This window comes from Pristiophorus japonicus, chromosome 15, assembly GCF_044704955.1.
Source record: "Pristiophorus japonicus isolate sPriJap1 chromosome 15, sPriJap1.hap1, whole genome shotgun sequence".
Taxonomy (NCBI): domain Eukaryota; kingdom Metazoa; phylum Chordata; class Chondrichthyes; family Pristiophoridae; genus Pristiophorus; species Pristiophorus japonicus.
In genome coordinates, this window is record NC_091991.1 from 62178840 (window position 1) to 62194083 (window position 15244).

At 39.6% G+C, this 15244-nt stretch overlaps 1 protein-coding gene across 4 annotated transcripts in view; it reads right to left on the bottom strand.

Annotated features, from left to right (window-relative positions):
* LOC139280809 (serine/threonine-protein kinase WNK1-like) overlaps positions 1 to 15244 on the bottom strand; it is a 200007-nt gene that overhangs the window by 69417 nt on the left and 115346 nt on the right. For 3 of the 4 annotated variants that reach the window (XM_070900527.1, XM_070900529.1, XM_070900526.1), the window contains exons 12-13: positions 10678 to 10779; positions 2670 to 2951 (exon numbers count right to left, since the gene is read on the bottom strand). In XM_070900527.1, coding sequence (XP_070756628.1) covers positions 2670 to 2951; positions 10678 to 10779 — 384 coding nt within the window. The remainder of the gene's footprint in view (positions 1 to 2669; positions 2952 to 10677; positions 10780 to 15244) is intronic. The other variant, XM_070900528.1, reaches the window with a different exon arrangement.

The window sequence follows — 15244 nt, forward strand, 5'->3', positions numbered from 1 at the left end:
GAGGACTGGGAGAAATTTAGAATTCAGCAGAGGAGGACAAGGGTTTGATTAGGAGGGGGAAATAGAGTACGAGAGGAAGCTAGCCAGGAACATAAAAACTGACTGCAAAAGCTTCTATAGATATGTGAAGAGAAAAAGATTAGTGAAGGCAAACGTAGGTAGGTCCCTTGCAGTTGGACTCAGGTGAATGTATAATGGGGAACAATGAAATAGCAGACCAGTTGAACAAATACTTTGGTTCTGTCTTCACGAAGGAAGTCACAAATAACCTTCCGAACGTACAAGGGGACCGAGGGTCGAGAGAAAAGGAGGAACTGAAGGATATCCTTATTCGGCGGGAAATTGTGTTGGGGAAATTGATGGGATTGAAGGCCGATTAATCCCTGGGGCCTGATTGTCTGTACCCAGAGTACTTAAGGAAGTGGCCCGAGAAATAGTGGATGCAATGGTGATCATTTTCCAACAGTCTATTGACTCTGGATCAGTTCCTATGGACTGGAGGGTAGCTAATGTAACGCCACTTTTTAAAAAAGGAGGGAGAGAGAAAATGGGTAATTATAGACATAAGAACATAAGAATTAGGAACAGGAGTAGGCCATCTAGCCCCTCGAGCCTGCTCCGCCATTCGATAAGATCATGGCTGATCTGGCCGTGGACTCAGCTCCACTTACCCGCCCTCTCCCCGTAACCCTTAGTTCCCTTATTGGTTAAAAATCTATCTATCTATCTGTTAGCCTGACATCAGTAGTGGGGAAAATGTTGGAATCAATTATTAAGGATGAAATAGCAGCGCATTTGGAAAGCAGCGACAAGATCGGTCCAAGTCAGCATGGATTTATGAAGGGGAAATCATGCTTGACAAATCTTCTGGAATTTTTTTGAGGATGTAACTAGTAGAGTGGACAAGGGAGATCCAGTGGATGTGGTGTATTTGGACTTTCAAAAGGCCTTTGACAAGGTCCCACATAAGAGATTGGTGTGCAAAATCAAAGCACATTGTATTGGGGGTAATGTACTGGCGTGGAGAGAGAATTGGTTGGCAGACAGGAAGCAGAGAGTCGGGATAAACGGGTCCTTTTCGGAATGGGAGGCAGTGACTATTGGAGTGCCGCAGGGCTCAGTGCTGGGATCCCAGCTATTTACAATATACATCAATGATTTAGATGAAGGAATTGAATGTAATATCTCCAAGTTTGCAGAGGACACTAAACTGGGTGGTGGTGTGAGCTGTGAAGAGGATGCCAAGAGGCTGCAGGATGATTTGGACAAGTTAGGTGAGTGGGCAAATGCATGGCAGATGCAGTATAATGTGGATAAATGTGAGGTTATCCACTTTGGAGGCAATAACATGAAGGCAGATTATCATCTGAATGGCGGCAGATTAGGAAAAGGGGAGGTGCAACAAGACCTGGGTGTCATGGTTCATCAGTCATTGAAAGTTGACATGCAGGTACAGCAGGCGATGAAGGCGGCAAATGGCATGTTGGCCTTCATAGCAAGAGGATTTGAGTATAGGAGCAGGGAGGTCTTACTGCAATTGTACAGGGCCTTGGTGAGGCCTCACCTGGAATATTGTATTTAGTTTTGGTCTCATAATCTAAGGAAGAACGTTCTTGCTATTGAGGGAGTGCAGCGAAGGTTCACCAGACTGATTCCAGGGATGGCTGGAATGACGTATGAGGAGAGACTGGATCAACTGGGCCTTTATACACTGGAGTTTAGAAGGATGAGAGGGGATCTCATAGAAACGTATAAGATTCTGACGGGACGGGACAGGTTAGATGCGGGAAGAATGTTCCCGATGTTGGGGAAATCCAGAACCAGTGGACACAATCTTAGGATAAGATTTAGGACTGAGATGAGGAGAAACTTCTTCACTCAGAGAGTTGTTAAGCTGTGAAATTCCCTGCCGCAGAGAGTTGTTGATGCCAGTTCATTGGATATATTCAAGAGGGAGTTAGATATGGCCCTTACAGCTAAAGGGATCGAGGGGTATGGAGAGAAAGCAGGAAAGGGGTACTGAGGGAATGATCAGCCATGATCTTATTGAATGGTGGTGCAGGCTTGAAGGGCCGAATGGCCTACTCCTGCACCTATTTTCTATGTTTCTACGTTTCTATCCCCTACTCCATCACCTTCCTTTTCCCCTCATTCACATCACTACCTCATCCCTTCCCCCTTTGAACTCCCAGCTCAACTGTCACTCACCTCACACTTAACCCGCCATCCACTCCCCCCATGGGAAGTCTCCCTCAACCCATTTTTTTCTCATCACGTTCTCCTATCTTCCCTGGTTTCCCTCAGAGGCATTCTTTGATTTAAAAATTCAGTAGGTTTAAAAAAAAAATCAAATTAGAGTGAAGAAACGATCTTTCAATCTATTTGTCTTTCTCCCTCTCACAGCTCCCCTTTCAATGGAGTATGCCACCACAGGTCGTGCAATGAAGCTGCATAATACTCTTTAGTTGAGCCACACAACAAAAAAAAATCGTTATATCACTTGTTTAACTGTATTTCAACCACAAAAGGGAGCAAAATCTGATATTTAGCAGCACATTGCATTTACTCTCAAAAGAAAAATGAATTCAGGTAGTAGGAGAAAGATAAAGTTTGCTTCCAAGTAGAATGCTTTGTACTTCCTTAATAATTATATGCCTAAGCATAAATACCTCTTGGGATGCCTGTGTCTGCAATGGTGCGAGAGGCCCTATCTGGTTCTGCTGAATAGTGGAGGCACCAGGCTGGAGTACTCTTGTTTGTCCAGTTGCAGTAGATTCAATATAGGATTGTGCCACACCTGCAGCAAGACCAACATGATACGATGCTTGTGTAACAGGCTGAGATGCAACATCTATAGAAACCGGAAGTGGTGGTGAGACTACAGTGGACTGAACACCCACAGAAGACTTCACAGGACTAGGAGCAACACCCGACAACTGGGTGGGGTAATTCTGTGGAAGAAATGAAAGCACATGATCAGAACAATTATGATTATATAATTTACAAGATTCCTTCTCCTTGCTGTAAAAAACTATGTACAACCAGTTCTTTAAAAAAAATCTTAAGCCTGTAGCTAATTTCTATAGCTTGAAATCTTCTGTTTTGTTCATGAATTCTAAGCAAAAACACAGAATTGAACTTCAATTTTCATTGATTTATGTCCCCAATGCAGCAATTCTGATCTCCGCTCGCTGCAATTTAGATAATTCTCTCTCGGTACAAAAGGTAGCCCAAAGCTTAAGGGATAGAATTGCCATTGTTTCGCCGCCCGGTATTGTTCGTTTTGGGCAGAACCGTTTGGTGAAAAATGCCACAGCTGAGTTCCGCTGGCAGTTTTGAAGTACCGCTGGGGTGAGGACCCCCGGCGTGCACCATCCATAGACCACCATCGTCCAATTTTTGGCTCAGCGGTGACCCGTAAGTTGAAAAAAAAAACGCCCACGAGAAGCAACAGAACTGGGCGGTGGGGAAGTAGCCCTGCAAAAAAAGCTAAGTAATTGTAAGGGGGAGAAAAGTACACTTGAGTAAGAAGCAGAAGGGAATTAGGAGGTTCTGAGGAATCAGGAGTTCTGTCTTTTATATGGATTGTAATTGGCCAGTTATGTATAACCCACTTATATATGTAAAGCATGCTTATACACTCGCTTACATTGGGCTAGTAAGAAGGGAATAGCGAAGCCTGATGGCTAATGAACCATCTGAAATAGCCAACACTGCATTGACCCTTAGTACAGAAAATAGATGATGAAAACTCATTCAGTACAGAGAACAAAAACACAAATGAGAAACATTAGACTAGTTCTCTCGGGAAGAGATAAGGAAGCCAGTGTTTTGGAACAGAGTTACTTCACACGTCATAGGGACTAAGGCAAAGTTGACATCACTGAACAACATGAATGACGTGTGATGAGAGATGGACAGGTGGGAAAGAACCAATAAGAGCTAGTCTGATAAGAGTTAGCAAATTAATATAACTTCGCTGATTGCAGTAGACCAATCGATAGTTTTGTAGGAGGGTCGCACAAATTGAAAAATCGTATAACTATGCTTGTAGAACTCTTGTACTTTGAAGTGTTCATCGGAACATTTCCCAAGCATGTTCGAATAATAAAACCAGTGAACCGAAGTTTTTGTCTGAGTGAATCCATGGTCGCTATACAGAGGGCAGGTGTCGACTCCTTATATCAGGGAGTCCACCTCGAGGAAGAGAAGTCTTCCTTTTACTCCAACAGTAAATGGGTTTTTACTAATTATTTTTAAATTCTCTTGGTGATTTAAGTGAAAAAGGTCCTGAGAATATTTTTCTAATTTTTTATTTTTTGAAAAAATGTTTTTTTCCTCCTAGGCCCAACCCGCAGCCTCGGTGTAAATTTTAGTAATTATCGCCCATTTTTTAAAAAAAAGAAAGATCGGCCCAAGATTCCATTTTTTCGCCGAGAATCAGGGTGTAAGGACTTTTTTTTCCCTCTGCTGGGCAGATTTTTTTTTAATAAATGGAATTTTTCACCAGCGATAATTTGGGAATCTTAGTGGTATTTTGGGTGGAAATCCGTCACTGGCGGATTGTTTGGAAATTCTAGCCCGAAGTAACTTTCAGTCTAATGCAGATTGGTAACAAATAATAGTGTATTCGCAAATTTTAAGTATACAAATGTAGGGTTTAACTCATCTGGGGCAGGCAGATTCGTTTTTTCTGCTTAAAATTTTTTTTACTTCTATGGAAGGATTTTGCCCATTATAATCACCTTCCCCAAGATTGTCACCATGTTCCTAAGTTCTGGATTTTGTAGAGGTCTTCTCTCCTTAACTGTAGACAGATCTACAGTTAATCAGGTCTTCCAATACCAGCAGCTATACTTGCACCTACTGCTAGTTTTTGTCCCTATTTTGGGTCCTTTTGAAGCCTACATATTTGTTGCCACCTCCCAAATTAGCCAAAATGAAAAACTCAGTAGGTTTAAAAGATCAATGTAAAATGTTACTGATGGTAGTGCCCAAGTCAGAAACGGGAATTGCATCGTTAAGTTAAAAAAAAATCTCAGTCATTTTAAAAGGTTATTTATGAGTGAAAGTGTTCAATTCTCAACTCCTTTGGCGATAAGTTACATTCAAAGTCTAAAATCTAGAGAAAGAAAGAGAATACAAGTAGTATTTCTGCTAGTCAAGAATTCAGTTTAAAAATGTTAACTGTTCTTTGAATCCAAATTTCCTACAAATTAGCCTTTTACTGTGATGAAATTGAGGTATTTGCATAGCCAGTTTAAACTCTGCCAATGAGTGAATAAAATTATCTAGATAGAACAGTGATCCAGTTATTCCATCATTTGAGTGTTGGAGGAAATTCCCCACCATAACTTGCCATAGGAACATTTCCAATTTTCAGGAGAGACAGCTACATAATGCTCAATGACAAGCCAAAGCATTACTCCAGTTGTGGAACTACTTGACCAAGAAACTGCATTAACAACTACACCACGGAGGAAACTTTATCAGCGAGCACAAGCTTTGCCATAGAATATGAAGTAGCTTTCAACAATGTTCTTACAGGGTGTGTTGACTGACTGGTCCCAGTTGCAATGTAAGAGTCAAAGAAGAAAGATCTGCCAGAGTAATGGGGCAAAGTTTGGCTGGAATGTATGGTTGAGCAACAGATACATGGGATGCCACAAGTGCTGTCGAGTAGGGTGTCTCCCAATTAAAATGTGTGGTATGAGTATTGGCAGAAAAAAATCAAAAAGTTATTACTTAAATGGAGAAAGATTGCAAAGTGCCGCAGTACAGCAGGACCTGGGGGTACTTGTGCATGAAACACAAAAGGATAGTATGCAGGTACAGCAAGTGATCAGGAAGGCCAATGGAATCTTGGCTTTTATTGTAAAGGGGATGGAGTATAAAAACAGTGAAGTCGTTACAGCCGTACAGGGTATTGGTGAGGCCTCACCTGGAATACTGCATGCAGTTTTGGTTTCCATATTTACGAAGGGATGTGCTTGCTTTGGAGGCAGTTCAGAGAAGGTTCACTAGGTTGATTCCAGAGATAGGGGGTTGACTTATGACGAAAGGTTGAGTAGGTTGGGCCTCCACTCATTGGAATTCAGAAGAATGAGAGGTGATTTATTTAAACGTATAAGATTATGAGGGGGCTTGACAAGGTGAACGCAGAGAGGATGTTTCCACTGGAAGGGAAGACTCGAACTAGAGGGCATGATCTTAGAATAAGGGGCCGCCCATTTAGAACTGAGATGAGGAGACATTTCTCCTCAGAGGGTTATAAATCTGTGGAATTTGCTGCCTCAGAGAGCTGTGGAAGCTGGGACATTGAATAAATTTAAGACAGAAATAGACAGTTTCTTAAACGATAAGGGGATAAGGGGTTCTGGGGAGCGGGCAGGGAAGTGGAGTTGAGTCCATGATCAGATCAGTCATGATCTTCTGGAATAGTGGAGCACGCTCAAGGGGCCGTATGGTCTACTCCTGCTCCTATTTCTTATGTTCTTATGTGGAGAGCAAGAGGATTGTTGAAAACCAGGGTTTGATACTGGCATCGAAGCAGTTTTAACATAAGTGATTGGAATGTTTGGGATACAGGAGGCTAAAGAAAAAGCGAGATCGGATTTAGGAAGGTGGTAAAGGGAAAATGCCTACTTATTTTTTTTTAAAAATTCAATACTTTTCCACTTGTAAAATATTTTTGACTTAATTATCTGCTCAATATCTATTCCTTCCTGAATAGAAAGTAACTTACTGTATTTAAGTTCCTTCAACTGTTAAAATGGGAGGAACTATTTGGAAAAACTAAATCTGCACATAAACCCCAGATCGCACAAATGTATATACTGTAAAACGAAGTTGCATGTTATACAGAGATCAATCTTCATCAGTGATGTAATTCAGAAGTCACGATGCAGAGAATTTAAAAAGGTATACCCTTCCACTCTGTCATGCAAAACTGAGGCATACAGATTGATGTCACACAACAACTTGTATTTATATAGCGCCTTTAACTTAATAAAACGTCCCAAGGCGCTTCACAGGAGTATTGCAAGTCAAAAAATTTGATAGCCAGCCACAAAAGGAGAAACTAGGACAGGCAACCAAAAGTTTGGTCGAAGAGGTAGGTTTTTAGGAGCTTCTTAAAGGAGGAAAGAGAGGTAGTGAGGTTTCGGCAGGGAATTCCAGAGCTAAGGGCATGGGCAACAGACGGCATTGCCACCAATGGCTGAACAATTATAATCAGCGATACTCAGGAGGCAGAATTAGAGGAGCGCAGATATCTCGGGGGAGGCGGTGGGGGAGCGCGTTGTGGGGATGGAGAAAATCACAGAGATAGGACAGGGTGAGGCCATGGAGGGATTTCAAAACAAGGATGAGAATTTTGAAATAGAGATGTTGTTTAACCTGGAGCCAATGTAGGTCAGCAAGCACAGGGGTGATGGGTGAATGGGGCTTGGTGCAAATTGGGACACAGGCAGCCGAGTTTTGGATGATCTCATATTTACGTAGGGGTGCGTTGGAATAGTCAAATTTAAAGGTAACAAAGGCATGGATGAGGGTTTCAGCAGCGGATGAGCTGAGACAAGGGTGGAGACAGCAATTATCGAGGTGGAAATAGGCAGTCTTAGTTATGCTGCAGATATGTGGTCGGAAGCTCATTTTCGGGTCAAATATGCCACCAAATAGAAAAAAATGTTTGCATCATTTAAAACAAACATACAATACTCAATATAAATTTCTTAAATTGTAAAATCATACTATGTTTAGGGTAAGGGCATAAATAAAGCAGCTTCATACCGTGTCCAGCACAAAGGACAATGCAAACCCTGTGCATATACTTTCGGTTCAATTCCATTAATTGATAAATGCACTTGAATTGGAATATTGAGTGTTTTGCTCGGGCAATGCTTCTTTAAATATCCATGACAGATGTTCAATTGTAAGGAATAATTGAGTTAGGTTTTTGCAAATAATTCTGATGAGTTCAGGATTTCAGTGGTGTAGTGGGATGTTCAATGTTATGCATTTCACTTGAGAAATAAAAATACCATGGCTAAAATGTTTTTGCATGTGTTATAGATGCAAGAACCAAGGATTGAGAGTACAAGGCAATAATATATGCAGTAGATGCTTTTTTTCTATCGATAACCCAATATTGTGAAACATACAATTATCAAGTCACTTCTTTTTGGCTTTAAGCTTGGTAACTTACCCACAGCTAACTTCAGTAATGTTTTCTGCTACTGAAAGTAACAATTACCCCATAAAACATGAAATTCCGTTGTCATAAAAATCACACAATGCATTACTTAACAATTAAAATGTTAATATAGTTTATTATTTCTGTTTTTATAAAGACTCACTACATTTACTGGCAAGCTTCAGGTACCATATTTTTAAGCTTTTATTTTCAAAATTATCTCCCTTATCCCACCTATATTAAAATGGTCAAATATCTTCAATTATTCTGTATCAATAATAACTTGTAGCCTATATCTCAGCAGATAGGTGAGCAAATAAGAATCCAGTCATAAGCATAAAAAGCATCACTCACTCTTCCTGTGAAATAAAACTTGAATAGTTATATCTTGTAGACTTCAGCTCATCTCCTTAATGGCCTCTCACACACAAGTATAGAATATGCCACTACAACACTGAAATCTTAAGTTCTTTATAATTGTTTGCAAAAACCTAACTCACAATGTTTCCTTACAAATTAAGTCTCTGACACTGATATGAAAGAAAGCATTATTTTAGTTATGAAGTGAACATTCAATCACATCCAGGAATACTAAAAGGAGATTGGGGCAGAGATAGTGGAGGCACTATCTTTTGAAACCAAAATTGTGCCCAAGGATTGGAAGGTGTTAAATGCTATACAGTCTCTTCAAAAATGGGATTGGAATATGCCAGAAAATGCCTTTATGGTGGGTGAACCTTTATCGCCCAGAATACAGGATGAAATTCCTGAACATTTAAAAAGGCATGGACTAATCAGGAATAATCAGCAGGGATTTGTGATGGGCAAGTTGTATTTGACTAATTTAATAGAAATCACAGTGCATAGGATAAAGGGATTGGGGTGGATGTTATACATATTAATTTCCCGGTGGCATTTGATAATGTCACATAAAAAATTGTTATGAAAAGTAAGGCAAGTCACCAACCGGATAGAGAAATGGCTTGGTGAGAAAAATCATAGAGCTTGTGTAACTTTTATATTTTCAGAGTGGAGGAATAAGAGTCGTATGCGCCTCAACGCAATTTGTTTTGGGAGAAATTTTGCTATTCATTTATATAAATCATTTGGACTTCGGTACAAGAGGAATAAAAATGAAGTTTGCTGATGATGCCAAATTAGGGGCATGGCTAAGAAAGGGGAAGAATGCAGGAAATTGCTGGAGGAAGGAACAGGTTACCAAAATGTGAAGATAGGTAGCAGATATAGTTCAAGAGAAGTGTTAACTAACACATTTTGGGGAAAAAAAGAAATGAAAGTATATGAAAAATTGAAACTTCTCAACAGAGGAAGAGAACACCCAAGAGTTGCAGATACATCTGCAGGAAGAAAAGATCATAAATAGGCAAATGGAATTCTGTGTTGTATACGAAGAGGTGCTGGATACGAAAACAATGAAGTGATATTGAATTTGGACAAGACATTGTTTAGGTCATAATTGGATACTGCGTGCAGTTCTTCACACTCTAGGATATCAGAGTCAAGGAAACGCAGATTCAGTAAAACATTGAGAAATTGTTATGAATGCAGGCTTGAAAAATTGGGGTTTTCTACAAAAGTGGGAGTCAGAACATTTTTTTCTTTTTACGTAGAGTAATATTTCATCCAAAATCTAGTTCGCAATTTCCATTTCATTAACTATGAGCTGACAGACATTTCATAATTCCAACAGGACAAGAATTGTTAACTTCTTAAAAATTTCATCAAAGGCTCAATAAAGTAAACATTTCTCAAGTAACAAAAGTATTTTATAATTTTACTTAAGTTCAATCATACTGAACAACCTGTTAACACAGAACTTAAGTAAATCACTCTTGTTTCTTCCTTACTATTTAAGCAGCTTTTCAGTCATTAAATTTGGTGATTACTCAGCGCTTCCATTTCTTTAAACATTAAAAAATAAATTAAATTCAATATAAACTCAGGTAAAAGAGACATGATTTACCTAAAAAGCAAATATGAGCATAATGAATCTGTTTCCTTGTGCAATCATGTATGCAGGATTTTAAAAAGTAAATGCTCCTGGTGAGAATAATGCGTTCATTTTTTTTTATTGTGGGGAGCGCCTCAGAATATTTCGTTAGTTTTTAGATTTTTCTAAATTTTCTGATGCTTTAAATCTGTGATTTCTAAAGCACAGATTTCAAAATGATACATTCAATGGGATTTTGCCTGTCAGACTTGAAAAGTCTTCTGATGGATCAATTTCCTCAACAGAATCCTCTTTCACCAGTAAGACTCTCAGAACATGCATCAAGAGATGGAAGTGACCAGTAACTTATTCAAGTTTTCAGAAGACATCTAATGCTGGATGACAAAAAGTGCTTGTAAGCCACTTCTAATAGGTAATCTTCATGAAACAGAAGGAAACCATCATCTCGATAAATAACTAGATAAAGAAAAATCTATTAAAAAATTGGCAGGCAGAGTTGCTTTACATGTACCTGAAGCAGAGACACCTGTGCATTCTGGAAGATTAACTGCAGATGCTCAGAGCTTGGTGAGGTAGTAAGACATGGAGTACTCACGTCACTAGCACAGAGTTGCTAAACATGCAAGCAACCGACATGCAGAGAAGTAAAGAAGGAAAAAGAGAATTACATTAAAATGAAAAGCAGCATTGTTATGTATGGAATACTCAAGTGACAGATTATGAATACAAGGACTTTAACTGAAGAAAGTGCTGTAGATTTTTTTAAATAAACATGCAAGCCAAAATTCAAAATGTTAATTCAATTTGAAGAAGGAATAATTACATCTGCCAAAGATAATATCTGCATCGGTGCTACAAACACATTAACTTTAAAAAAAAAAGACATTTTTCATCTTGTTTTCGGTTTTAAAATCAAGCAATCCTAAGTGAACTGCAGCACAAGTCAGATGCAAAGCAGCGTGCATTCTTCAAGGCCTTAAATGATGCACCTCAACTCTACCTGCAAAACAGAACCACCCAATTTAGAACAGAATTTTGACTTCTGGGGTCTGGGACTGAAGGCACAGTGCAGTTTAAGTCTATCTTGAATTGATGGGTGGGGGATTTATGGAGGAGGAACTATGGGGTAGGAAGGAGGGAGGTAGATGGAGAGGGGGATTGGAAAACAACAGCATCCACTAAATCTTCCTTGACGTAACCATTGAATCCCTGTATCATCCTCTTCTCCCTCCAATCACCCCTTCCAAAACCACTTGACTAAAATATGCACTCAGTCTTGACTCACTGTACACAATACTATGGGTGATTGACAAGTAATATATTAACATCTTCTACCTACATGCACTTATTAACTTCTTCCATGAGAAATTACTATGCCCACTTTTATAATGACAACTACTTATGTAAACTTGTCTCGCTGTACAGGCTGTAATGGCATTCTCACTCTAGCGAAGGCACTGCAGCTCCACTGCTGGCAGGAGGGTAATTACAGAATGACCAGCTTACAGAAACAGTTTCCATTATAAATGTAGAGCACAGAATATATGACTTCAAAATAGAGATTGAATTATGTCTGTGCACCATGGTCCAATTATCCCTCAACCACTAACTTCACTTAATCAGCACACTATTGTTACAATTGCTCACACGCAACGCCACAGGAGACAGAATAGCATTACTGTACTTTTCCATATACACAACCTATCAATTTATACTGCAAGAGAGATTGGCCCCAAAGTGGCAGACATGTATCAGGATAACAGACAGGAAACCACAGCATGAATATTCTTTCTACACTCTCTCTCCCCACCCTCAGTCACCAAATAGGAACTATTTCACAGGATGACTCCAATATTACCATAGCAGCATATAATGGGAGAACTTAGTACGAAAAGAATTACGTTTACAGGTGAATCATCGTGTGGGGGAAGGTAGCAAAATGTTTTATTTCCCCACTGAATTCAGTTTTTAAACAAAAGAATATGCAAGCAATGTTCCTTACCCCATTAAAGGAGAATGCATTTAAGTGTTTCCAGCATTTATTTTAAGTACAGGATGCTCAGTTTTGAGGGAGATTTCAGGACTAAGTGAAATAACTACTATTTTTCCCCCAGACAATAATAAAGACTAAGTTTAAAATTAGTTTTATTTAAAAAAAATTCTGTGAACAAGGATTCAGATTTGCAAAAATACATTGTCTACATACAATATTAAAGCCACGGGGCTATGGGACTGTGTTTACATTTAATTGCTAATACCTGTACCATCAAATATGCACCTTTGAAATGTACACCTGCTTCAAGACAAGATTTTAAGTAAGCCCTGGCAATTGCTAATTAATTGAATCATCCCACAAGCCTCTTATGCAGCCTTATTCATCCCAATTTTAGCTACTATTTTGTTGTATTAGTATCTGAATTTTGAACAATTTATTTTCAACATCAGGTAGAGGAAACTGCACTTATTTTATTGTTTTAAAGTTTTGTCTCATTTGACATATATACTTTTGCCAAAGTATAGCAAATAGCAATCATATTTCCTTGATTTTTGTATTTTCTGTTCATGCGGGAAACAATTAAATATTTTAATAGAAAATACAGAAGTATTATGTTGGACATGGTGGTGATCATAAAAAAAAAACTATTAGAGGATGAAGTTACAGCTAGTACTTCTTTACAGAAAGAGAAGAACATTTATTTTAAAAATTGAACTAAAATTAAAAAATTGAAGCACAACTTGTACATTTCTCATACACTCAAATACCTGGCTCAAAACAACAACAACTTGGATTTATATAGTGTATTTAATGCAGTGAAACGTCCCAAGGTGCTTCACAGGAGCATTATCAAACATAATTTGACACCATGCCACTTAAGGAGACAGGTGAAAAGGTAGGTTTTAACGAACGCCTTAAAAGGAGGAAAGTGAGGTGGAGAGATTTAGGGAGCAAATTCCAGAGTTTAGGGTCTAGGCAGCTGAACGCACAGAAGCGGAAACTGACAGACCTGAAACAAAATAGATGTCTGACCATCTTCTCAACAAGAAAAAGGTGGGAGGTGTGGTGCAAGCTGAGGATTTTAAAACTTAAAAAAAATGCAACTCTACCATTATCTGTGACTTGCCATTGTTGATAATTGCCTTGCACACTGCTGGAAAATACTCGTTACTGGTGGGATTCTTTCCAGTCACCATCATTAACATCGACATTATCATCAATGTGCATTTATATAGCGCCTTTAATGTAGTAAAATGTCCCAAGTTGCTTCACAGGAGCGATACAGAACAAAATTTGACACCGAGCCATATAAGGAAATATTAGAGCAGAAAAGAGGTAGGTTTTAAGGAGCATTGTAAAAGAGGAAAGAGTGGTCGAGAGGATGAGGGGTTTAGGGAGGGAATTCCAGAGCTTAGGGCCTTGGCAGCTGAAGGCACAGCCATTATTGGTGGAGCGATTAAAACTGGGGATACTAAAGAGGTCAAAATTAGAGGAGTGCAGACATCTTGGAGAGTTGTGGAGCTGGAGGAGATTAGAGATAGGGAGGGGTGAGGTCGCGAAGGGATTTGAAAACAAGGATGAGAATTTTAAAAGAAGCTTTGCTTAACTGGGAGCCAATGTACGTGAGTGAACCGAATTTGGTGCGAGTTTGGACACGGGCAGAACAGTTTTGGATGACCTCAAATTTACCGAGGGTAGATCATGGGACGGCAGCCAGGAGGGTGTTGGAATAGTCAAGTCTAGAGGTAAAAAAGGCATAGATGAGTGTTTCAGCAGATGAGCTGAGGCAGGACGGAGTTGCGCGATGTTAAGGAGTTGGAAATAGGCGATCTCAGTGATGACACCAATGTGGTCAGAAGCTCAGCGTGGGATCAAATACGACACCAGAGTTGCTAACAGTCTGGTTCAGCCTCAGACAGTTGGCAGGGGGAGGAATGTAGTCGGTGGCTAGAGAACAGAGTTTGTGACGGGGACTGAAGGCAATGGCTTCAGTCTTCCCTATATTTTGTTGCAGAAATTTTTGCTCATCATTCAGCTGAAGATAGGACAGAGCCCTGCAATCCAATGTCCTAATGGGTAGGTTCGTCCTTGCTGTTGATGAAGTAGGAAGTTTACCAGTGGTCTATACTGGTATCCTGCATGGTTTCAGGTGACTGCATTCTAGCAGTCTCCTATGCACATAAGCAGAGCATGTGTACACCATATTGGGTAACCAAACTCATCTCAATAGCTCGGTCGGCAGACTTAAACAATGGGTTTCCATATGCGTCAGACATCTGGCTGAGCAAAAATAAGTTACTTTTTTTGTACTTAATTCGGCCATCTCGAGAATGAACATCAACACTCCAAATACCAGTGCCTTTAGGTTTTAAAGTACAAGAAATGTGTGGCCCTTGTGCCCAAAATGTTGCAAAAATCTTTTCCAAGTTAAATCCAGCTAAAGAAAGGAGCTGCCATATATCCTCTGCAGAATAAAATTCAACACCGTCATTATACAGAGAAGACCTGGTTAGATAAAAGTCATCCAAAATTAAACTCATACCAATAACAATTTAGATTGGAGCTAGTTACTTTGAAATTGCTGCATGAATCACAAGTGGAGTAGATCGCAAATGGAATTTGGTGACAGTAGGAATTCGGTGGCGAGGAGAAAGGTGGTCTCGCACCCAACTCAAAAGGAAGTGGAGCTGCAGAACCTGATAATTCCATGTTAAGTATCTAGGTTAAGTATCTAGATATTTAATGTTTAGGTTCTTCAATGTTTCGTGGCTCTTGTTAAGCTTGAGTAAATAATTAGTCTTTGGTTAGTTCGCTTTGATGAGTGAATTTAAAAACAACAGTGTAATTTAATACATTAAAATAGTTTGGACATAGTTATCAGCAATTATATAAATAATTACCTTATATCCAAGGAGTTTTTTTTTCAGTTTCTAATTTGAATGGAGGGACAGCTGCGACCCATAGCCTGTAATTTCTGCAGTCGAGCCTCTTCCCCACCTCCACTTCTCGGCCACCTCCTCCTCCTTCCCCCCACCCCATCCTCTCTTCTCCCCCTCTCCCCCCACCTTCCTCCGCTCTTCTC